Source organism: Vipera berus (assembly GCF_964194415.1).
Source record: "Vipera berus genome assembly, chromosome: 1".
Lineage (NCBI taxonomy): Eukaryota > Metazoa > Chordata > Lepidosauria > Squamata > Viperidae > Vipera > Vipera berus.
In genome coordinates, this window is record NC_138202.1 from 77,024,053 (window position 1) to 77,049,447 (window position 25,395).

The following is a 25,395-nucleotide window of genomic DNA, read 5'->3' on the forward strand; positions in this document are numbered from 1 at the left end:
TTTTTCTTTTTCTTTTTTACAACCCTTTAATCCCTTAATTCAGGATAGAGTTGGGGTGACAAAATGCAACTGAGCATTTACTGGCCGGATATCCTTCCTGATGCCTACGTGGAGTTCACAGCAGGTATTTTCTCTTTACGTCCTGACAGAGAAACACCTGCCACTACCTAGCATTGAACTCTCAACTTCCGAGTGGAAGGTGAGCATCTTCACCACTAGGCCACCCCACTGCTTTATAATAAAATGCTTTATAATTATTTTTTAAAAATACAGATGATTTAATACAGTTTTCAGACAACTGATGGACTCAGTGCCAGTAGAAGTGGTGCCAGTGTACAGTGAAAATATATATGTATTAATTGCAGGTTTTACATTATATAATACTTACGTAAACAACATCCATGTTTTCAGATTATAGTCATAATCTGCAGTACTATATACACAAGGCTATTTGCTTGGTACTATAAGGAGAATATCTATACCAACATCAGAGGTTTCTAGCATCTGATAAAAGTTATGCCTATACTATGGAAGAGCTATTTATTTAGCTCAGCAATACAATCAACTTTAACAAGAGTGCATAAGACAGACAGGGCTGGCTCTGCTGCTTCCATTTCTGAGATTGATATATAAGATTAGAATGAGGGGTTTTATTTTCCTTTACTCAGTGGTGGGATTCAGCCGGTTCGCACCAGTTCGGCAGAACCAGTAGCTAATTTTTTGTTGCCCAGACCCAAAATGGACTTCTGGAAGTGGCATCCTTACAGAGAACCGGTTGTTCACATATTTGAAGCCCACCATTGCCTTTACTTAAACATGAGTTTTTATAGAATATAAATGTATAAATGAAATGGTCATGTACACTGTTAGTTCATTTTGGTTAATCATTAGTATTACGGTGAACCAGATTCTTGGAAGAAAGTTAAAGTTTGAAGATGTTAATATTTTATTTTATTATACCACCCAAATACGGAATTTGCCAATCAAGGACAATGAGCTCTGGACATAGCATGCCTCTGCCTCAGATTGATAAATTTTATGATAAAGTCCAATCTGACATTGACAGGACATGCCAGAAATGTGCTGCTTATGGTTAGAAACTAGAATACCAAAACTGGAAATATTGAAGAAAGTTTAATTGGACTGTATGGTCCCAGAAAATGAATGAAGTAAGACTTTCCAATTTCTGTCAATCCAGTAATAGGACATATATGGATATACATAGAAATCACTGGACAGAATACATACATAGAAACCAATGTACAAGGAGGTGGAAGAGTTGGGTTATAACAGCAGATACGTAGCCAGGGGCTGACTGCGTAAGAGATCACAAACTGCTCATGTTCGAGTTCCATGTCAACCTAAAGTAAAGTAAGAAAGCTAAACTAAAAGAAGCAAGCCAACCATTGTCCATGATAATGATCTTTTAAGGAAAACATCAGGAATTGCTTTGGAATCCTGAAACTCATTGATAGGGAACCAGAGAAAAACTGTGGAATTAGATCAATGTAATTGTTAAGGATGAAAAAGAAACTGCTGCAGCAGTTAGAACAGAGAAAATGCCAAGAAAACAAGCCAAAGGCAAGAAAGACAATAATCTCAGGAAGGTCCTTAGTTCTAACCAAACTGTGCCAGCAAACCTAGAATACAAACCAGTGTCTAGCAGATGGGAAGAGGTCTGTCTAAAAACCGATACTAAAGAAAAGAGGCTTCATAGAGTGTGAAAACAATCATAAATATCTTATGATGACATGCTAGCAAAATAATGCTTAAGATCATTCAGTGCAGATAAGAATTGTACATGGGAATGGAATTGCCAGAAATTCAAGCTAGCTTTAGAAGAGGCCAGGGAGCAAAAAGCATTATTGCTGATGCAGATTGAATAACTGAGACACAAAAACATTAAGAAGAAATTAATATATGCTTCACTGTATGTAGAAAGGCCTTCAATTGTGTCATCTATGTTAAGATCTGGAATGTGCTTTGGAGAATGTGAATCCCAACACATCTTGTGATCTTATGCAGAACCTGTACCCTTCCCCATAAGGCCAAACAGACTAGGTCTGGGTTGACAAAGGAGTAAGACAAGGCTATGTACTCTCCCTTTATTTATTCAGGTATATGCCAAATGTACTGTATATGGAGGGTAACTGAATTGGAAGACAATTAGAAAATTTAAAATTGGAGGAACGAATATCAATAAACTGCGTGATAAAGTTGTTCTGCAATATGCTCAACGTGTGGCTACCTTGAATAGAAATCACAACTGAGGCAAAATATGGCTACTATTTGGTATAGGTTATAGAGGTCATAGGTGTCTATACTGGAAAATCTGTACAAGATGTCAGTTGCCTGTCAGACACAATTTGAACCCCTGGTATTGATCTTTAAAATTCTAAAGAGCTTAAGATGGTATCTGTGTGTATCATCTCCATCTGCAAACCTCCTGAGTTGCTTACATCCACTGAAGAAGCCCTTCTGAAGATATCCTAGCTGCCAAAATTTAGCTGTCAGTTATGTTGGAGGGGGCCTTCTCTTGAGTGACTTCCAGGCCACAGAAAGTTCTCCCTTTCACACTCCCATTATTTAGGAAAATGTTAAGAATCCATCATTTAACTATTTGTTTTAATTGTTAATCTATTTTAATGATGCTAATTTTAACTCTACTGATTTTAGCATTCTGCATTTTGATTAATTGGTAGAAGCCACTTCAAGCACTACTATCTAATAGTAAGTAGAAAAGTAGATACGAATTTAATAATAAACAAAACAAGATAAGTTGATGTTTGAGAAAAATAAATGAAAAATTGGAACTTCATCACACACTCCAGACATGGATGAATGACTCTGAAAAAAATAATTTGGAACCAAAACCTCTGAAGGATAAGTTACCTCAAAATCTAATTATCCCAGTACTGGGCAAATTACAGTCCATTGGCCAGAAATGGCTCAGGATTTACATTTTTCCATTGTTCCCTGAAATCACACTGCTGAAATTTGGAGCACAATGGTCCACTTTGAGGGCTGCAATTCATGTGTGTAAGTTAAATAAGATTGGGAATAGGAATGGGAAGCTCTAGGACAGGGGTGTCAAACTGCCGGTCCGTGGGCTGGATGCGTCATCCTGAAGCCGTGCCCACCCCATTGCCGGCAATGGCAAAACCATCCCAATACGTTGCACGTTGTCATGTGACGTCGCGAGTTTGACATGTCTGCTCTAGGTTCCATATCTAATTCCCACTCCTAAACACCCCAAACCACCCAAAGTATTGGAATTGATGGAATGGCTGATGTTGATATGTTTTTCTGTAAAAAGTTAAAGGTCAGGTATGAGATCTGGGGGTGGGAGCAAACTGCTGTTATTCTTGCCCTCTTCAACACTGTCTCTAAATTGCCCTCCCCAATTATTTCAGGTGATTATTCAAGTTATAGATTTTTTAAGGGTTGAAATAGGGGTGCTTTGCCTTACAAAGGCTTCCCTTCCCATTTGTATCCTTAAACAAAGGAACAGGAAGCAAAAAAAGGCTTTACACTCTTAATAATATTGTTGGGCCACCAAATGTCCTTAGAAATTAGAAGAGCAAACTTATCCAAATTAAGTCTTATAATCATTTCATTTCAGTATATTTCTGTTTTCCCTGAATGTTTAATTCGCTGCTTCCGTCTATAGGAGGGTGGGGCAAAGATCCCCTTCCTTCTCACTTTTGGAGGCTTTTTGCTTCACCCCCCAGGAAATCAATTTTTAAGTAGAAGAGAGAAAATCACTGTTCTTACCCAGTTCCAAACACGTTGTTTACAGTCGGCTTAAAGTAGTGCTTTCGGGCTTCGGCTGCTTGTAGCTTGGGCTAGACTCTGATGGTAGCTAGCCTTTCTCCTGCCAGTTTCTGGAGGGCTTTTCCCAAACCGATCGGATTGACCACCATCTCTCACTTCCTTCCTTCTTTGCTACCTCTATGGGGCAACTTCAGGCCTATTTAGGGTCCCCTAGCAGGCAGAAATCAGCTGTAGGGTGCGGAGCCCCGTGATCCCTCAGCTGCTCACTACTGCGCAAAACCCTGGAGTGGGGGAGGCTCTGACAGGCCTAGTGCAGGAACAGGTCCACACTGCACCACTTCCCTAGCTCTCACATGACCTGTGGGGGAGGCATGGCACCAGGCAGCCTCTGGAGATCCAAAAATCATGTTGGGGAAGGAGAGCAGACCATTCTGCCCCTAAATCTGGATAAGTTTGAAATTGGTGGAATCTGTTAAGATTTTCCTTTTAAATCATGAAAATAGAAATAAACAATTGTCTATTACTGAAAAATGGAAAAAAAATGAACTGGTGCTGACATCTAGTGATGGATGAAAATATACAACAGCAGTTGCTCTATTACAGGGATTGGCAAAGCCCAGGAAGAGATACCTGGTTTCTGGTGACCTTCAATGTCTTAATAACAGAGAACAGCTGTGACAAAAAAAGAAAGAAAGGAAACATTTTGGGCTATCTACAAAGTGAGAATCATAAACTCTAAAAAAATTGACCTTTCTGGATTACAAATACTAACTCAACTGTGATTCTAAAGCTGTCTGCAGAGAAAGGAAAACCCTGACTTTTGGCTATCATGGAAAATCAGAGATCTGCAGAAAGAATGTACCAAGAAAAAACAAATACTTTCCAAAAGGAAATCTATGCTATATTGCAACTAATTCAAAAACAATGATCTCAAACCACGAGGAAATTAAAAATAACTATAAATAAATATAAATAAATATAAATGAACACATCTCTAATTTAACTTTACAACACAAAAATTCTCAGAAAATAAAAATAAAGAGTGAGCAGAAAAAACAGACAATTGAATATGAGACTCCTCTGTCTCGTATTCAATGAGATTTTAAGATGGAATTTAACAATAGAAGGAAGTATGATTTAACCCAGAAGGAAAAAAATTTACAGGAAGTACTGGACATGGAAAAGATGACTTACACTCTAAGACAGGGGTAGGGAACCTTGGCTCTTTTATGACTTGTGGACTTCAATACCCAGAATTCCTGAACCAGCCATGCTGAGTCAGGAATTATGGGAGCTGAAGTCCACAAGTCATAAAAGAGCCAAGGTTCCCTACCCCTGCTCTAAGATTACAAAATAAGTTTGAGGACAAGAAAAAAGGTTTGACAAAATGGATTCTTCCAGGAGAACTAGAGAGACAAAAAATGATAAATAAAATAAAGAAAGAAAAGAAAAGATTCTCAATGAATACGAAGGGGTGAAACCTTCCTATAAAAACCTCTTACATGTTTTGCCTTTTGTACTTGCAACATTCTCAAGATTACGGGAAGATTCTTTGATTCAGCGAAACATACTGATCAGGAAAGATGTTTGGCAAAAAAAAGGCTAAAGTGAAAATTTAGAAACTAGATGATGGGATTTACCAGAGGGAATATTTAAAAATTAAACATTTGTTTGAATATGGTTAAAGAAATAAAAAGATTTTAGATATAAATGAAGATTACTTTAAGAGGGATGAACCCCTCAAGTAACATAATATTTTTTCTTTCTTTTTTCTTTTGTGTTTTGTTTTTTGACATGAGAAATATAAAAATGTTGGGATGGTTTATATAAAAGAAATATTTTCTCTGTTTTTCTTTTTCTTTTTTTAAGATATGAGAAATGTAAAAGTGTTGGAATGAATTGTATGACAAAAAAGACTTAAATACTTAACTGTAACTAATTTTGAGAAAATCTTAACCAGTAAGAATGCTCTGAATATTGTGGGGGGAAACAAATTTAAATAAGAACTTTGTAAACAGGATCAATGATGAGGCTACCAAGATGATCAATTAGAAAAGAAAATTTATATTGCTGTGGTTATTATTTGCAGAAACATGAGCAAAATGTTTATATTTAATTGTCATTTATTCAAATAATAAGAACTGTATTAATTTAAGTTGGCAAAAGAAAATATTATTGGAAGAAGAGAAAACCAAGCAAAGCCATAATATGGACTATAGAATTATAGAAATTAATTGTCATTGATTGTTTTTTAAATACTAACCCAGACAACACACTGTTTACCAAATATTAAGGTGATTATGTTAAAAATCAATAAAACATTTTTTTAAAAAAAATTAGAAGAGCAGAGGGCCCATAGCTCAAACTTCCAAACTTTACCTGTTCCTGCAATACCATGATATATCTCTATGGACAAAATGAACCATGATCCCTGGAAAAGAAGGGTTAAAGAAGCTTTTAGTAATGAAGGAAATGTCCACATTTGACTCACTTTTACTTGTCGTGTAAATATCTGGCGTCGGAGCTGCTTTTACTGTTTGTGATGTTGAGAATTCTGGGAGACATGGCATCATGGAGCCCAAAACCAGAACAAAGCACAGCACCAGGACCTATGGGGAAAAGACATAGTAGAAGTATTGAGCACACTGACTAAATAGAAAGGACATTTGAAGAGATTAATATTAAGAAAGAGAAGAGCTGGAAATCATCAAAACAACTTTGTAATGGAGAAGTGACTATAACAAGGAAAACCCAGTCTCACCTCTCTATTGAGCCATAAAGCTTACTGATTATTTCCTATGGGAAAGATGAGCTATAGATCTAATAAATGAAATATATTTATGGAAATCGATAAATTTCCAGTTTATGGATACATTTTTAAAAATTTAGATATTTGTGTTTACAAGAATTCTAAGAACAGATTTAAATTTGTAATCATTCCAGTCTATTTATCATGTGTGTGTGTGTGTGTGTGTGTGTGTGTGTGTGTGTGTGTGTGTGTGTAAATACATTCATAGGCTTTTCAAAATCATACCAGGCTTCCAAGAATCCTTGGTCAGCATATACAGCATATTTTTCATCCAGCCCTATAAGCTACATGCTATAGGTCAGAGTTCAGGAATAGTCCACACTCAGCCTGCCACTAAGTAGGAACTGAACATTGCATCATTTGGTCCACGCTACAAACTCATCTTTAGGTAAGAATAGGAGGAATAGTATTAAAGACCTACTGAAAGCAATATTCTTTTTCTGCTCATCTAGAATTGATATTCTCTCACCAGCAAGTGATATAGAGATGAAAAAAGTTTCATCTACTGAATTTTTGCCTATCAGGAAGATGTTATTTACAAGCCCAGAAAAATTTAACAGAAAAAGGAGAAAACTTTAAAGTTGTATTGAAAGGGGGTGGGGGAAAAGTGGGAGGGGGATTTTGGTTCGATTCAACGAGCCATAATCTTTTATTTGGTCACTTTGAATCTGCAGCACAGAGTATGCTTATTTGAAGCTGCCTTTATTTTTTCCAGAATGGAACAAAAGTAAATGATATTTTAAGCTTATTCAACTTTCATTTAAAACTGATAGAAAAATTGTACCATTATGTCTTTTTTACAATTAAATTTTCCTGTGACAGCTATAAAATGGATGTCAGCTTTTGCTATTTTTATATCAGAGGTAAGAGCCCATTAGCATTCATTAGAAAAATTCCTTGGTTTGGAGTGGGAAGCGGGGAGGATGAACCACACATTTATCTGATGGTTACAGGAAGGAACATTACTCATTCTTTTTTTTTTATTAAAGACTTTTACAAAAACAAAGTTTTACAATATATCCCCAAATCCCCCCCACCCCAAACCCGCCCACTTCCCCCCCCCACTTCCCAGAGCTAAATACAGGATTATAGTTATAGTAATCATATTCTAAATAAAAATTATGCATAATATACAATTAACCAAATTCATAATGTGCTTTAACTCCCCTTTAACATAACTACAAACAAAGTACCAATAACAATATCCCACTAAAATCTACTCATAAGCTAAATGGAACTTTTTAGTCCCATATTTGTTCTGAATATAATCTATCCATCTCCTCCAAACTGAAATATATCTTTCCTGTGAATGATCTTTCAAATAAGCAGAAATCTTAGACATTTCTATGAAGTTTGCAATCTAACTCCACATATGCAGAAACACCATAATTCAAGCTACATTTGGGGATTCAAAAATAAATATATAAATTCTCCTGACGTCTAACAAAACTTTATTCAAAGTGAGGATTACAGGAAGAGGAAGCAGGTTGATCAGACTACCATCTAAACAAGTAAGCTCAAAATATTCATCCTTACTGTTCTCACACTATAATATTGACTTTACAATACTAAGGGCAATTTCACACTGCAGTCTATGTTGTTTGTCTCATGTAATGTCCTAGCTGTTTCTTAAGCCTTCGCAACGTGACTGAACTGATGCTTAGTCCAAATTGCAGCCAGGTGTTACCCTTTCAAGGCAATCCAAACACAAGAAGCACAACCATGAGTAGTAATTTTATCTTTATTGTAAGGTTGAATGAAAGGGCTTCCTGACTGAGCAGGGGATTGGATTAGATGACCTCCAAAGTCCCTTCCAACTTTATTTTTATTATTACTATAGCCTTCACCACCATCCCTTTCCCACATTATGCCCTTGGACACTAACCCTTTCCATTCTTTTTTCCCCTTCAGATACCAAGATTTATAACCTCGGGATTATAAAAATTAGTCATTATCAACCAGCAGAGGTCAGAATCTGAGAGCTTAGGAGGAAATGGCCACCCTGGACACCAACCAGCCACTGGGAAAGAGGGGGCATAATAGATATTGCAGCCAATCAGAGTGGAGGCTGTTACTAGAACGGAACAAACTTTCAGAAACCATCTACTCTGAAGGGCTTCAGATTCCCAGGTCAGAAAACAGCTGGTTTGATTTGAAGCTGGAAATATGGGTGAGGTGTACATTTGCAATGGACCAGGAATGGGAAGACAACATCCTTTTCTGCCTTCAGGAAGTGATGAACATCCTTTACTGCAATGGGCCAAACAGCAAGTGGGTAATCTGCCCTTAATTTTCCAAAATTTCAAAGACAAGATCACTGTGAATGAAAAATGATATGTCTACAAAGAAAGTTTAAAAAGGATACTATGTAGACCTTACCATCAGGCATGTTCCTGTCTGTGTAGAGGCCATTTTGTATGGCCTGGAAACCTTCCCTGCAACCAGAGATTGTAGCTTTTGTAACTGCTGCAGAAGAGTCCTAGAAATTAATTTTAAAAAATAACTTTTTCGTCATCAGAAGAAAACACATTAAAAAATTAAGAACTCTAAAAGTAGCATGTTTATGTCCTTCTGTAAGAAAATAATAATTATTTATTTATAATAATTATTATTTCTTTCTTTAATAGGTTTATATGGTTGTCTACCTCACAAAAGTGACTTTGGGAGACTAACAATGTGTTACAATAATTAAAAACTACTTAGTAATTAAAATAGTCTAAATACTTGAAATGAGCAATTAGTACAATAACCTATACAGCTGAAAACCATATATTATATATTTATTATTGAATACAGGAAAACCCTGGGTTACAGCTACTCATTTAGCAATTGTTCAAATTTACAAAGTTGCAGCATTGCAGTGTCCCTGCAATCATGTGACCATGATTTGGGCACTTGGAAACCAGCTTGCAATTATTATTATTATTATTATTATTATTATTATTATTATTATTATTATTATTATTATTATTATTATTATTATTATTATTATTATTTTTATTTATTTATTTATTTATTTATTTATTTATTTATTTATTTATTTATTTGACTTATATACCGCCCTATTCCCATAGGACTCAGGGCGGTTTACAGGGCAATTAAAACCATACATATGACAGTTGCAGTATCCTGCAGTCACATGATTGCCAATTAGGCTCTTCCCTGCCATTTTCAAATTCAGTGGAGAAGCTGGTAGGAGGTTACAAGTCACTCCCACAAGTCGCTCCCACTTCCACTGTTTTTTCCCCCAAGGCGACCCTGGGTGACATGGGCACCTCCACCCACACTCTCTACTCCCTGCCCATGGCATCCATTTGCATGTAGCTCTTGCCAATCCGCTATAGGTCTTGCCTGCCAGGCTGCTTGCCTTCAGTCCCTCTTAAGATGTTGTGATCACATGAGATCCTTGCTTAATGATCTGCATGGTCTTCATTTATCAACAGCAACTGGAATTGCTGGGATTGCCATCACTAAGTGATGTGGTTGCACAACATTGTGCTTTATGACCATATCTCTCAGCAACATAAATTCCAGTCCATACTGTGCTTTTGTTGTAGAAGAATCTACTAATAATTCACATAGATAGGCTATCTCTCTCTTTTGGTTCTTTTGAGTTAATGTTAATACCTGACAACTGCCTAGGCTATTCTCTGCAAGGTTATTGTTTTTTGGCTTTATTTTTTTCCTAGGACTGAGAGAGTGACTGGCCTAAAGTCAGCCAGTTGATTCTGTACCTATGGTGGGATTAGAACTCAAGGCCCCCTATTTTTTAGCCTTAACCACTATTTCAAATTGGCTCAACTAGATGGGGACTTTGGGAATTCCCAAAATGGAGACTTCTGGTCCAAATAGTTGATTTTTTTCCTGCCACAACTACCAATAGGAAGATTGGACTTGATTAAGGTTATGGTGTGCTCTTGGTAGAGAGATGTCTCCTTTGAGGTTTAATGATTAAATGATTTAAAAATGGTTTCACTGGCTGTAATCTGAATAATTCATCTAATAATGAATCATGGAATACAGTAATTTGAATGGGAAAGCTGGATACAATTTCAGAAGAATTACGCTGGGTCATGCAAAGAATATTCTAAGTGGAAGAAAAAATACAAGAGACAAAGATTTGGGATTCTGAATGGAGCAGAGAGAGAGTCCAGAATTGGTGGGAGAATCAGAGAAGGTAATTACTTGTCCAGTAGATGGCAGTCATCAGCTATCAACAAAGTTATCAAACCTACTGAAAAGCACAGAACCTTTGTAAAACAGAATATCCTTCAAGCTTCCAGAGTCCTAGTATACTGTATCTAACTATAAAGTAGGACCAGAACCTGTTGAGCATAAGAGAAAAGCATTTACAAGAGCCACTGAATGAGGGCAGAAAGCACAAATGGAGTGGAAAAGCTCAAGCACAAATCAAGATTATCAGAGGGGGCAGATTCTGGATAAAAAAGTCAGAGTGCATCTAAAATTGTATCTGTAGCACATTAAGCAAAACCAAGTTCACACTTGGTTTATTATTCACACTTTTATTTACTGATAGCATTTATATGGCCACTGAATCCAAACAATAAACTGACACAAACTCTGTGCAATGAGCAATTTTTTTCCCAACAACGCTATAAACAACAATTAATCAGTTATCAAAGACTTAAATTTATTGCACTCTTTCAGATAGGAACTCTCATCATCCTGACTCAAACACCTGAATAAGCCAAGATTACACAGCTTTTCTAAAGGCCTGCAGGACTGGACCATGTGTTAGGGAGGTGTATGTGTGGGTGGAAGAGATTGTTCCAGAGGGCAATTGAGGTATGAGATGGGTAGACAGCTTTTGAGTAAAGGTGCTCCTGTAAATAACCCACTCCTGTATCATGTAGGACTTTATATGGAATAACCAGCACCCTAAATTGCATCAGAAACCTTCAGGAAGCCAATGTAAGATCACAAGGTGGTGTGCCATTGCATTGGTCGCACTGGTGAATGATCTCTGGCGGGCTCGGGACAGGGGTTGCTCCTCTGTCCTAGTCCTATTAGACCTCTCAGCAGCTTTTGATACCATCGACCATGGTATCCTACTGCGGCGCCTCAGGGGGTTGGGAGTGGGTGGCACTGTCTTACAGTGGTTCTCCTCCTACCTCCTGGGTCGTTCGCAGTCAGTGTTGGCAGGGGGGCAGAGGTCGGCCTCGAGGCCTCTCGTTTGTGGAGTCCCTCAGGGGTGAGATCATTCGTGGTTTTGGGGTGGGTTATCATCAGTACGCTGATGATACCCAGCTTTTTATTTCCACCCCAGATCAACCCGGTGATGCCCTCGACGTGATGTCCCGTTGCCTGGAGGCGGTGAGGGTCTGGATGGGGAGGAACAGGCTTCGTCTAAATCCCGACAAGACCGAGTGGCTGTGCACACCAGCATCTCGGGTTGTCCATTCTATTCCATTTTTATCTATAGGGGGTGAGGTGTTACCCCCCGTAGATAGGGCTTGCAACTTGGGTGTCCTCCTTGACTCACAGCTCAGTTTAGAAGATCATATAGGAGCTGTGACCAGGGGGGCTTTTGCCCAGGTCCGCCTGGTGCGCCAGTTGCGGCCCTATTTGGACCGTGATGCCCTACGCACAGTCACTCATGCACTCGTGACCTCTCGGATAGACTACTGCAATGCTCTCTACATGGGGCTGCCCTTGAATACCACTCAGAGGCTCCAGCTGGTGCAGAATGCGGCCGCGCGAGTTGTGATGGGGGTCTCCCAATAACTCCCATGTAACATCTCTGCTCCGCGAGCTGCATTGGCTTCCAGTTGTCTTCCGGGTGAGATTCAAGGTGCTGGTGATGACCTATAAAGCCCTAAATGGCATGGGCCCAGATTATTTACGGGAGTACCTTTTGCCGGCGTTAACTTCCCATTGTCCTGTGCGCTCCCACAGAGAGGGCCTCCTCAGGGTGCCGTCGGTCAGGGAATGTCGACTGGCGGCCCCCAGGGGGAGAGCGTTCTCTGTGGGTGCGCCTGCCCTCTGGAGTCAGCTCCCTGTTGAGCTCCGGATGGCTCCCGACCTTTGTTCTTTCCGCCGCGACCTGAAGACTTGGCTATTCGAACTTGCCGGCCTGGACTGAGGGACTGGGATTTTAGATTTAAAATTTAAAATTTTACATTTTAGAATGTGTTTTATTGTTTAGGGCTACTTGGTTTAATTTATTTTAATTTTTGTATATTATGTGTTGTATATAGTGTTTTAATTGCCCTGTACACCGCCCGAGTCCTTCAGGAGAGGGGCGGTATATAAATCCAAATAATAAATAAATAAATAAATAAATAAATAAATAAACAAACAAACTGTAGATTCTGGATAGTCTCCAAGGGCAGCATCATGTAAAGTAAAAGTAAAGATAAAGATTTCCCCCGTCTAGTAGTCTGTCTGGAGTGGGTGGTGGTCATCTCCATTCTTAGGCAAGGGAGCCAGCATTGTCTAAAGACATTTATGTAGTCATGTGGCCAGTATGACTATATACTGAAGTGCCCAGAACACTGTTACCTTGCCACCGAAGTGGTACCTGTTTATCTACTCACATTTGCATACTTTTGAACTGCTAGGTAAGCAGGAGTTGGGGCAAGCAACAGGAGCTCACCCCACTGCGTACTGCCTAGGTCTCGAACCCGGGCTGTCAGCTTTCCAGCTGACAAGCTCAGCATCACATGGGTCCCCCACATAGGGTACATTACAATATCAAACTGGGAATGTCTACACTTTGAGTGACAGAGAACAGAGCTTACCAGTCCAAAAACAGATACAACTGATGCAAAAAAAATAGAATTCTGCAAATATTCCCTCTGAAGCAGGAGTTGTGAATCTAGGAAGACTCCCAAATTGTATTATACTCCCAAATGAAACTATATCACATTTACCTATTGTCAGTAGGAGATTGTGTAGATGTTTTTCTGTATTTTATAAGCTATTACATGGTTTCATTTTCACCTTTCATTGGTGGCTAAGCCAATTCTGAGGAATCTTGGTATTTCCCCCCATTTTTACATGAAGTAGATATCTGAGTTCCCTGCATGCCTCTTAGTCCAAGCAAATTCCTTGGGCTGAGATGTTGTTATGTAGGACACTGTGCCTGTGCAAGCAAAGACCAATTCTAGGGAAGATAAAGTACATAGATTTCTCCTTTCCAGTCCTTACGATTTGTAAGATGGATTGCACGGGCAAAAACAATAACCGGTGAGAGACACCCCCCACCAACACCTTGGGTTAAGAAAGATGACAAATTTATAAGGGGTCTCTCTTGATTCAGACTCAACTCCTGGCAACTAGATGGTCCCAACACTGTTATTTTTGTGGCAACACAAGTTCCTTGCCATTACCTTCTTCTGAAATGGCTTTCAACTTCCAATATAGTCTATAGTCCAGAGAACTTTGTGATCTCTCATCTAAGTACTAATCAGTTTTGATCTCACTTAGCTCTTTCAAACTTGCCAAGCTTGACTAGATGCTGTCATTTGCAGTGGCTTATCTTCTGCTAATATACATCTTCCCCCCAAAAAACCTGTCAGCAATTGATTCCCCAAATGGGACTATGCCCTTTTCTTGGCTGTCTGTGCTACGCAACCAGAGAACAAGTTCTCAACCAGCAGTCAGTTAACAAGGTCTAGGAAGGAATAGCACTTCCTCACAAGCCTCTAAATCTACAAGGATTTCTCTGTTTCCAGTGGACTCAGGATTCAACTGGTTGTCAACTCTCTCTTATTGACAACCTTTCCAAACTACTATTAAAGCAGAAGTTCAGACCCTAATAAGTAAAATGAATAATAAAGGAGGAGCCAGATGCAACAGGAGTGCCTTACCATATTTTAAACTAAGAAAAGAAACACTTCCCTCTAAGTAAACCACCACCCTCTCCTAATATGACAGTTAGGTCTGGAAACTAAAACTGCCTAATAGCTGTGCTGGACTCTTCCAAGAAATGAGCTTTAGCAAGGGAATCAGGGCACATTGCCTTCCTGACATTTTTTCCTGTGTCCTTCAAATCTTGTTCTCCTTATCTGTTTTGTGCTCTTGGCTATAAGTTATGTATAGGGTAGGAGCAGTAGTTCTGCAGGTACCACCAGGTGGCGCTGTGCTGTGGCTTGATTAGCTGTAGAGTTTCGGCGGGAGATTCGGATGGATGGATTGGCCGGAGTGATACCTGGCTAGGTATATAAGGGGTCTTGGTAACCCCCTTTGTTCAGTACGCGCCTACCACTAATAAAGAGCTGTCATGCGGTACTCATCTGTTCCTTCCTTGCCATGCGGTCCAGAACCCACTACACAATATAAGTGGAGGCTGCATAAGATTGCAGGTGTTGTGTGCACGTACATATGCAGTGTCTGACCACCAAACTATATTTCAATACTACTGGCAGAAGAGCATCCTCTGTATACCAAAGCCAGCTGGACAGTTTAAAGAGAGCAGAACAGTTCTGACTTTGGGTGCAATGCAGTAATGTGGCTTGGTGCAATGGAAGGCAGTCTCCTGCCTCAGTACTGAAATATGGTTGGACTCCTAATTATTTTGTGAATCTAGACTTGAGGAAGGAGCCACTTTGTCCTTCTGTTATGTAGAAAAAGGGGTTGAGTCAGTCTGACAGAGACAAATGCCTAAAGATGCACTTTCTACTTGGCCCATCACCAATAAGGGCCACTTACCACTTGCTGAGTACAGGAATTGTTGATGCCCTATATCTCCCACTCTCAGCCAATCATAAATAAATCTCACCCCCGTGTTTCCCAGTTTCAGTTCAAAACTGCTATATTCTGACCTAAGCCATCTTGAGCCATTCAGAATAGATGGTTTGCTTCTCTTTTCCATTCCACTAGCAGCCCCAGCTCAAGTTGGTGGCAGTGTCTGAGGTGCCTCTTTCTGCCCCACTGGCTGGTTGCTGCCTGGACAGCCATCTCATCTTAGGCTTTCAGTCTGCTCCGATCTTTGCTGGTTGGCAGTAGTTGAATTTTGATAATATTATGGTTGCTTCGCTGATTATTAAGTCAATGAGCTATCTTCCCCATTAGAAATTCCATTCAGGCCCTACATCTTCCAGTGAGTACTCTTTTACTCTCTGCCCAGGCTGGATGAAGCATGTTCCCCTTACTTACCTGATCCCTGTCCAGTGCTCTCAGTACAGCAAAACTTTGTTTTGCTTCACTTCTGTCTCCTTTACTTTTTTTTTAAAAAAAAACTTGTTTAAATGGCAGCATAGAAACAGGGCTTCCTTGCTTCTATGAAACTGGGGACTACCAGTTCTATCCTGGACCCACACAGGGGAAAGGAAGGGAAGAACAACCTGTGGCCCCTTGCTTTGGTTTTTATAGCAGCAGAGTTACGATGGTACCACAAAGGATTATTGTTGATGATGTTGTTTTAAAAAAGAGTCTGCTTTAGTATCAAGGGAGATAATGTGGAAAGAGAGATGAAGGCATCCATGGGTGCAATCATCTGGGTCTGGGAAAGCAAAGAGAAGGCACAGTAACTTGTGAGGAAGGAGTAATCACTAAAAGGAAGAGGCAGGTATTGTTAGACTGGTCCACACAGGTAGCCAGGTTTACCTTCCCTGCAAGGATGGTAAGAGCGACAGATGAGGTCTTGCCATAATTCCAATTCCAGTTCAGGCTGGAATTTCTGTAGTTGCCCTGAGAAAAGGCTGGAGGCAGCACACGTGAGAAACAGCGGCTGCAGGATATAATTGCCCTTAAGAGGAAACTGTCAGCTTAAGAATTGGTCTGGAAAGACATTTGTAGCAGAATTTCAGTACAGTATTAGGGTTGGAATACACTCAGGAAATGTGCCTATTTTTCTCTCCCCCTGCTCCAATTTTTCAAAAAAGCAAATAAACCACAAAAGTTCAGTCCTGGCTGTCTCAACACAAAAATTCCTAAAACTTACTAACCAAATGCAGCTGATTCATTGCTGGGGGAAAAGAAAACTAGAACAGAAGAAAACCAAAATCTGTTCCTGCAGCGTATTCTAATATCTGTCAAAAAGTAGATATGTAAAAGAAATATATATTGCAGATTCATCTGCTAGACAAATCAAAGAATGCATTAAATGGAATATCTTGTAGCAGGAGTGGGTAGTGAATCTTGTAATATTCAACTTGAAATACTTCTGGCCCTGCAAACTATGTGGCAGATATAAATGCAAGTATAGGAGAGGTTATATGGACATATGGCTATACTTGGTAAAACTGCATATCAACATGCATGTACAAGGAAAAATTAGATGTACATGTGTGAATATTTAAGAAAAGTAGGTAAAGACAATATGCAGATTTTAAGACTGCTGTTACAATTACTTTCAGAAAACCTGGATGCAAGCACTACTGGTGTGGATTTAAGATAATCTGTATATATCATGAAGAAAGTGGGGGAGCTAAGTGATCTTTCTTCTCCTTTCTTCTGCATTCTCCCAACCCTTTTTCTCAACAGGACCTTTTGGTAAAGATAGGAACATTTGGGTTCTCCTCACCTGTTTGCATTTTCTAATGTCTCCACCTTTTTCCACAATTCATTATTCTCAGATGTATACGTTTCAACTCTGGAGAAGTAAAACAAAATCATGAATATGATGTACACCCACTCTACTCCAGATTCTAGTTCCTAAGGACTCAAAACCAAATAGGATATTACTTGTGTGAAAGCAATTAAAGTGCACCCATTTTGTCCTGTAAATAGAAACTTTGGGAAAGCCTGAGCAGGCTAGAGATTGTGGTGGGTGCGCATGGAGAGAATGGAGGATTTTAACCTGTTCTTTTCTCTGCCACAATTCTGACAAAACTGGTCTTTCTATTTACAATTCAAGGAAAGCCTCTATCAGACATGTGGTAACGGTTGTACATATCAGACTGTCTCAAAAGACTCCGCAATAATTATTACATTTCACTTAGAAAACCCTGAAGAGAAAACATGCAATTTTTTTTAAAAGGGCAGTTTAAATAAAATTAATTCTAAATTACCAGTCTGCCTAGGCCCGGGCCCATTTTGGCCCCTGAAGAAATTACACAGCACAACCGCTGACATGAATTCCTCTTGCAAACCTGAAGGATTTTCTTCCAGGCCTTGCACATGGCCTGCTCATGGGAGGCCTTGTGGCTTACTTCTCAGCAAGACAACACCCACCATTTGCACCATTTGAAACTAAAACAGCAATTCTGGAGTGGTCATTTTGTTGGGAGTTTGGCAAACAGAGAAAAACCTAAACTTCTGTTCTACCCTCCCTCATAATCCCAAAGCTGTTCAGGCTTCCTTGGGACTCCTTGGGACTGCTAACATTTCTATAAAGAATTTGTGCGGATTAATTTCAACTGTGTGGGTAATATGATATCCAACTTGGTTTTAAGCATCTCTGTGATTGCTCCATGCCAGGAAACAGGCTCTATCTGATAAACGATTTGAAGCAGCTTAGCACTCTGACTAAAATACAGAAATCAGGGATGAGTAAGACCAAGTCATAAATCCTGGGTTTGTTCTAAGGACTGATACGTTGCCCTACAATTAGGAAACATTCAGGATGGTTAAAAATTGTATTAAAGATGACAATAAATAAAACAGCCAAAGATAAATGTAATTACACAAAGTCATGATGTCCCACTGTACACCATATGTAGAAAGAAAAGCAAAATTACTATTATTGACTGCAGTACATTTTTGACGCCTTCAAAATTATTCACAATGTTTATTATATTTATCTTTATTATACGTCAGAAAAGAGACAATAATGATTAGTCAAAAGCCATTCAAGGAGTAAATAACACTCCTCCAAAGCCTTTCACCAAGAGAAGCACCCAATAGTAGAATAAAATCAATTCAAAGGCTCAAAAATGAATTTAATTCATAGGAACAAAAAAAAGACATTCAGCAGAAACTTTCACTGAGGTAGAAACAGACTTGAGTATAAATAGAGATGTGCCTTTTGATTATCCCCCCCTTTTCTTTGTTCCATGTTATTAAATGAAGAAAGGGGAAAAGATTAAACATAACACAATAAACTAATGGCCATAGACTGTATTAACTTCTAGCTCTGTGTTAATCAGGCTGCATTTGGAAGGCTGTGTCCAGTTCTGGCTTCCCCATTTTAAAATGGACTTTAGAATGCATTCAGAGAAAATCAGTTATGATGGTGAATAGGCTGAAAACCAAATTCTATGAACTACAGCTAGTAGATTTGCACAGGTTTAGCTTGGAAAAGAAAACGTTTAAAGCAAAATATAATCGCAGACCTCAAATATCTGAATATCTGTCATGCAAAAGATGGAACAGATTATTTCTTTCTCCAGGCCTGGAACAAGTGAATAGAAATTCCAAGGAGGCAAATTTCAGTTAAGCTTTAGAATAAATTTACTGAAAGAGCTGTTTGGCAGCAGAAGTGGCTGACCTGGGAGGTGGTGGACTCTTCTTTGCTGGAAGGAATGAAATGGAGTCTGAATAGCCATCTGTTGGGGATGCAGCAATAGCATCTTGCACTGCTGACCTTGCATTGAGCAAGGAGTTGGATGACATGATGTTCAAGGTCTTTTCCAGCACTATGATTCCATGGATGTGAGCTGTAAACATCTTGGCTTCTTTCCCCCCTTTACTCAGCTATTTGTGTTGCTTGGGAAACTACATGCTAAATTCAAGGATTTTTGAAGAGGCCCAAGGAGAGTTCTTTATTCTCCATTTTCCTATCGATTCATTTGCATAATGTTACACAGTGAACTTACTGCTTTAAACTGTATTCTGAAACACACATCACATTGCTTTATTATTTATTAGATGCCTTTAATAAATAAAGCTGTTAAATTTATTAGTTTACGAAACTGGTGTACATTGTATATAACAATGACAACAAAGCAAACATGAATCATCACCAAAGAGGTAAAGGACAGAAAGGCTAGACATAATCTCAAGATGTTTATGTGACTAACCATAAATAAGTTCTGATTATTCCATGGCTGATGAGTTGCATAAATCATCGTTATGCTCTGATACAGCCTCTGAAATGTATGATACTTGGTAACATTGGGTGGGTGGCAGAATAGTTTCCAATCTTCAATGGAAGCAAAAAGAAAATAGAGATGTACAAATGAATAAATATGCTTGTGGGAAAATAAAATTATTTAAAATTATTTATTTTAAATAAAATAAAATTTATGAGGAGATTCAGAAAGGGTTTGAGCTTGAGATTTCTCAGACTGGGAATTATAACAAGAGTGAATATTTTCTAATAAGTTGCGGTAATCTTTTCATATTTTAACCTACAACTTATTGTTGCTTATTAAATTAAGAATTATAGAATCATAAGGCTGGAAGGGACCTCAGAAGTCTTCTAGTCCAACCCCATGCTTAAGGCAGGAGCCTTATGTTAGCCCAATCCAATGGTTGTCCAGTCTATTGTTGAAAACCTTCAGCGATGGAGCACCCACAACCCCAGGAAACAAGCTATTCCATCGCTTAATTGTTCTCACTGAAGAAAATTTCTTCTACCTTGGGGTCGGATCTCTCTTTGACAAGCTTTCACCCATTACTTCTTGTCCTGCTTTCTGATGCCTTAGAGAACAAGTCAATCCTTTTTTTTTTGTAACAGTCCATCAAGTACTCAGAGACAGTTATCATGACCCCCAGATCCTTCTCTTTGATAGGCTAGATCAGGGGTAGGCAACCTCGGCTCTTTTATGACTCATGGACTTCAACTCCCAGGATTCCTGAGCCAGCTACGCTGGCTCAGGAATTCTGGGAGTTGAAGTCCATGAGTCATAAAAGAGCCGAGGTTGCCTACCCCTGGGCTAGTTATACCTAGCTCCCTCAACCATTTGTCATAAAATTTAGCTTCCAGACCCTTTATCATCTTTGCTGCTCTTCTCTAAATACTTTGCAAGGCCTCAACATCTTTTTTGTATAATGGTGATCAGAACTGGACACAGTATTCCAAGTGTGGACTCACCAGTGTGGTGTAAAAGTGGCACTATCACTTCTTGTTGTCTTGATGCTATCCCTCTGTTGATGCAGCCTAGGAATGCATTGCCTTTTTTTGGCAGCTGCAGCACAATGCTGACTCATACTTAAGCAGTGGTCCACTAGGACACCTGGATGCCTCTCAAAGTTACTACTGTTGAGCAGTTTACTAATAGAATATTTTGGAAATCAATAAAGGGAGAGATGTCCTGAAGAGTTTTGCATTACAAGCTTGATTTGGAGGAGAAAATGAATACAAAGAAATTAATTAATGGGGAATAATATGGAGATGAAAGAAGATCTGCCCGCCGACATTTGTTCTGAGTCAACCTAATGTCTTTTGATGCCATCCCCTTTCTGAATTCACAAGACTGATTGCAGCCCTTCATTCAAATAAATTTGTGTATTTTAGAAAAACTAAATCCTAGCAACATTTATTTAGTTGAACTTCAATGGTCCTTAATCTGAAGTCTTTATCTGTTTTTAAAGGATCCAGGTTAATGCGATATGGGATCCATGATCAAGAACTCCTATACTTTTTGTGCTTTTGTTCATGGAATTCTTTGAAACGGGAGAAGTGCTAATAGATTGGAGGGGAGGAATTTCAGTGGAAAAAAATGACATTCAAGTAATGGCAGGCCAAGCCCAAGCAATGCTTCATTATTATTTTTAAATACCATGTGAGCTTTGTTAGATTTTTATCTTACCTTTATTTCTGGTGAAGTAAAGGTGTTGTACACACCTAATGCCCTGGCCTGCTTTTTTCTTCACAACAATCCTGTGAAGTGAGTTGGACTAAGAGAGAGTGGCCCCAAATCAACCAGCCAAGTCCTGTAGGAGTCCTATAACTACCGTAATGGTCTCCTGGTTTCTAGTCCAGTACCTTAGCTACCACACCAAACTGGCTCTCTAATTAGGCTTTCTAATTAGTCTCCCTTTTATTTTTATTCAGAAAGATTGATCACTCATGACACATTTGCTTTGGCTCAAAAAACTAATCTGTTTTTAGAAAGTTGTTTCTAATATATAATTTTAATCTTTTTGGCTCAAGTTTAAACCTATTACTTTTTACATCCAAACCAGAAAAAAACCCCATATCCTTTATTTTTTTTCTTAAGGCAAACTTTACATGGTGCATTAGGCACAACATATAATTTTGTCCCTGATTGCCAAACTGCCCTTTTAGTACACAGCTGGCTGCTATAGGTCATATAGCAATAGCACTTAGACTTATACACCATTTCATAGTGCTTTACAGCCCTCTCTAAGTGGTTTACAGAGTCAGCATATTGCCCCCAATAATCTGGGTCCTCATTTTATTCACCTTGGAAGGATGGAAGGCTGAGTCAACCTTGAGCCATTTAGAATCATATTCCTGGAGTGAGCAGAGAGTTAGGCTGCAGTACTGCATTCTAACCACTGCACCACCACGGCTCATGTAGTCTTTAAACATATTAGAGAAAATGTCTAGAGGACAAAAACAAAAGGAAATGACAGAAAAAAACACTAACAGGTCTTAAGGTTGCAAGATCCAATCTGAGTTGGTCACCGGGACCAGAGGCCAGCACAAGTCTGTAATCTCAGATCCTACTGACCAACTCAGATTGGATCCTGCGAAATAATCCTGGAACAAAAATATTTGTCTTCATTCACAGTCTTATGATTGCTACAGATGCAATAATGCAAGAAGAGGCAATTCTATTGGGCAGTAACTGAACCAAAACAAAGGCTTGTTTATCTATTAGATAATTATCATAGTAGAAATCCCAATCAAGTTCAAGAGAAACTAATGACATCACAAGCCTAGCATCAGCTTCCTGGGATCACCCAGAGAAAAGAATGGCTTACTTTTTCTCCAAGCACTCTACATATTCTTTCTTCTTTCTGCGACTCTCCTGTGCAGAAATCTAGAATAAAAAATAAAAATATTAGCTGCACTTACAAGAATAATTGCATATTCTGTAAATGTAGCAACCTATGGTCAAATTTCAGGCAACACAGGAAACTGTGAGAAGGATCACCCACAACTACACAGGAGTTCCCTTTGAATCAGGACTGCTGACCTTCCTCTTGTGATTTATGTTGCTGGAAAAAAGAGTTGCTTGATGAATATTCGTATGGTTGGCAGATTGTGGTTTTAGACCAGGAAATGGCATGAGTTCTTTCCCATCATTAATTTGGGGGAGAGGGGTATTCTAAATTAAGACACAGGACATCTGTTTGTGGGAACTGTCTCTGAGGAAGGCTTTTTTAAAGCAGCTGCCAGGATACGTTGTTTGTGATTTAAAGAGATGTCATCAGGTGCAAAGTACACCCCAAAGATGCTGCAAATCATCTTCTCCCTGTGCAGCAATCCAGATTGCTGCACAGATTTAAAATATAGACTGAAATGTTATGACTATGGTCAGGGCTGGCTCAGGATGTGTTGCCTGAGGCAAAACACAAAATTGTGTTCTCCCCAATACCACATATAGAAGCCAATCCAAATGATGATTGACTATTATTTCAGATTGGTAGTAGTCCAACATGCTCCACCATATCTGAGAATAACAATGACAATTTGGGGGTTATATACCAGATTGCAATTCACCTGGCTTGGGCTTTGGCTTCTCCTGTTTGAGGCAAGTGCCTGACTTTGTCTAATGACAGGACCAAGTCTGTCCGTCAAGCAGCAACATACTCTGCTGTTGATCACCCATAAATTGTCCCAATTGGCAGACAGTCTATTATATATGTTGTATGCATAAACGTCTAGGTTCAATCCCATTGTTAATTTAGCCTTTTTAAAAATACATTTAAAGATCTTGGAGATGTGCATTCAATCAGTACAAAGTGAGCTAGATGGACTAACAAAATTATAGAACTGTAGAGTTGAACGGGATTATAAGGATCATCTAGTCCAACCCTCTGCAGAGTTCAGGAGAATCAATTAATCCATGAAGTTGTTTGTCTATTCTTAAATACGTACCTCCAGATATGGACCACCCACAAATTCCTTAGGTAGTCTTCTGTGTACAGAATTTACTGTCAGGAAAATTTTCCTTATATTTAAATGAAATCTTGTTAGCTAGCTGCAGCTTGTATCTGTTATAGCTACACACAGGATTATTTTCTGTATAGAAGTGGTATGCCTCTCCATAGCATTCTGGCTGTTGCATTCTTGTACTGGTGACCATTAGCCTCTGGTTAAGCAATTTTAAGTCTGAACTCACATGACTTTTCTTATATGCATATGGTCAAGCTAAACATATGTTTTTATTTTATGCTTTTATATTATATGCAAGAATAAAAGTTCCTGGCATCTCTATTTTAAAAATTCTTTGAAACAGAGGTACTGAGGGAGAACTGGAAAGTAATTGCCAAACTGAATAGACAATAGTGTGATGGAGAGACCAATAGTTTGCTCAGCATATGCATATGTTATAGATTAAGTTGGATTGTCTACTCGCATTAAATTTCTCCATATTTGAATCATCTTCCTAATGCATTATTCTATGAAAGGATTGACTCTTTACTCCTAAAATTTGCTCTCAAGCTACATTGCCCAATCCAATATATAGATTTCTCATAATCTCTACACAGATCTACCTTGGGTGACATAAGTTGTAGTCAGCTCTAAGATATCTAACTAATACTGTGCAATATTTTGCCTGAGAGACATCTCATAAAGTTCCCACAATATTAGTATAGCACATTGCCTTCTGAGGTTGTGCCAGAACTTTATTTTAAATACCGGTACATATTTATAATCAAGTCTACGTTATATTCAGAATGCAAATCAGCCTGCAGACAAATGACTGTAGCTTAACTTCTTGGTGGATCAGAATTGCTAAAAGAAGCTGAATCATTCTTTCCAGATGGACTGTACCTTATCTTGGAGACTGTTTGATTCATAGAAAGTGACTAACACATGCTGTTGGTTCATGAAAACTCACATTTAGGAAGGAATCCACAATTATGGTTATGTGAATCAGTAAAAATCCTATCCAGTTTATTGTCTGATTTACTGACCACAATTGCAGTTTAATAAACATTTTTTTGCAATCTTTCAGGTTTTCCAGACATCCTTTCCCAAATTTAAATATTGCTAATAATGGTTCAAGAGTTGGGAAACTGAAATATTATTCTAGATGAAGACAATGGAAAACTACTCCCATACTGTTGATAAGACTGTTGGTAAGAAAATTAAATGTATGGGTCCAGATATTTGCCTGGAGTATCTTTACCTTTTTATTTCATTAGTACACTATTTTCAGCAATGCATTTTCTTTTCAAAAGTGTATTTTGTTTTTGCAGATTGCAGAAAAAAAGTTAAATGTTAACTAGATTTTTAAAATATTTTTAATTAATGCAGCATAGTGAAATGGAACATTCAACTTTGCAGGTTCATCCTTATTCAGAATCAGTATTGTAGACATTTGCTTCTAAATTCACTTGAGTAAAAAATATTTAACAGGCAACTAGCTGATGGAATTAAGTTTAAATGTTGCACATTATGAATGCAAAATAAAACAGTAATATGAGGTAAATATTTCTTGATATAGTTGTATATTTATACTCTCTCCAAGATAATGTAATATATGAGCATAAGAAAGAGGAAGAGGAAAGGGGGATATGAAAATAAAATTGTCTAGTTTCCAAAGCACATGGCAGTTCCTAGCAGATCTTTGTTGATTTCAGAATCTAAGTAGGGTTACCCCTGAATAATATTTAGATGCAGAACTCTCTGAGAATTCAGAACAATAAAAAATTCCAGAAGCAAACAGTGGCAAACTTTTTCTGTAATATTGCTATGAAAAGTGCATGAACACAGCCATAAGGAGTTGAGCTGGATTGGAAAGTGTCTTTTAGCATTTTAG

General features: G+C 38.6%; 1 protein-coding gene across 1 annotated transcript in view; it reads right to left on the reverse strand.

Annotated features, from left to right (window-relative positions):
- CREB3L1 (cAMP responsive element binding protein 3 like 1) overlaps window positions 1-25,395 on the reverse strand; it is a 104,185-nt gene that overhangs the window by 6,394 nt on the left and 72,396 nt on the right. The window contains exons 7-10 of the mRNA XM_081337356.1: window positions 22,385-22,443; window positions 17,073-17,141; window positions 8,963-9,062; window positions 6,266-6,383 (exon numbers count right to left, since the gene is read on the reverse strand). Coding sequence (XP_081193482.1) covers window positions 6,266-6,383; window positions 8,963-9,062; window positions 17,073-17,141; window positions 22,385-22,443 — 346 coding nt within the window. The remainder of the gene's footprint in view (window positions 1-6,265; window positions 6,384-8,962; window positions 9,063-17,072; window positions 17,142-22,384; window positions 22,444-25,395) is intronic.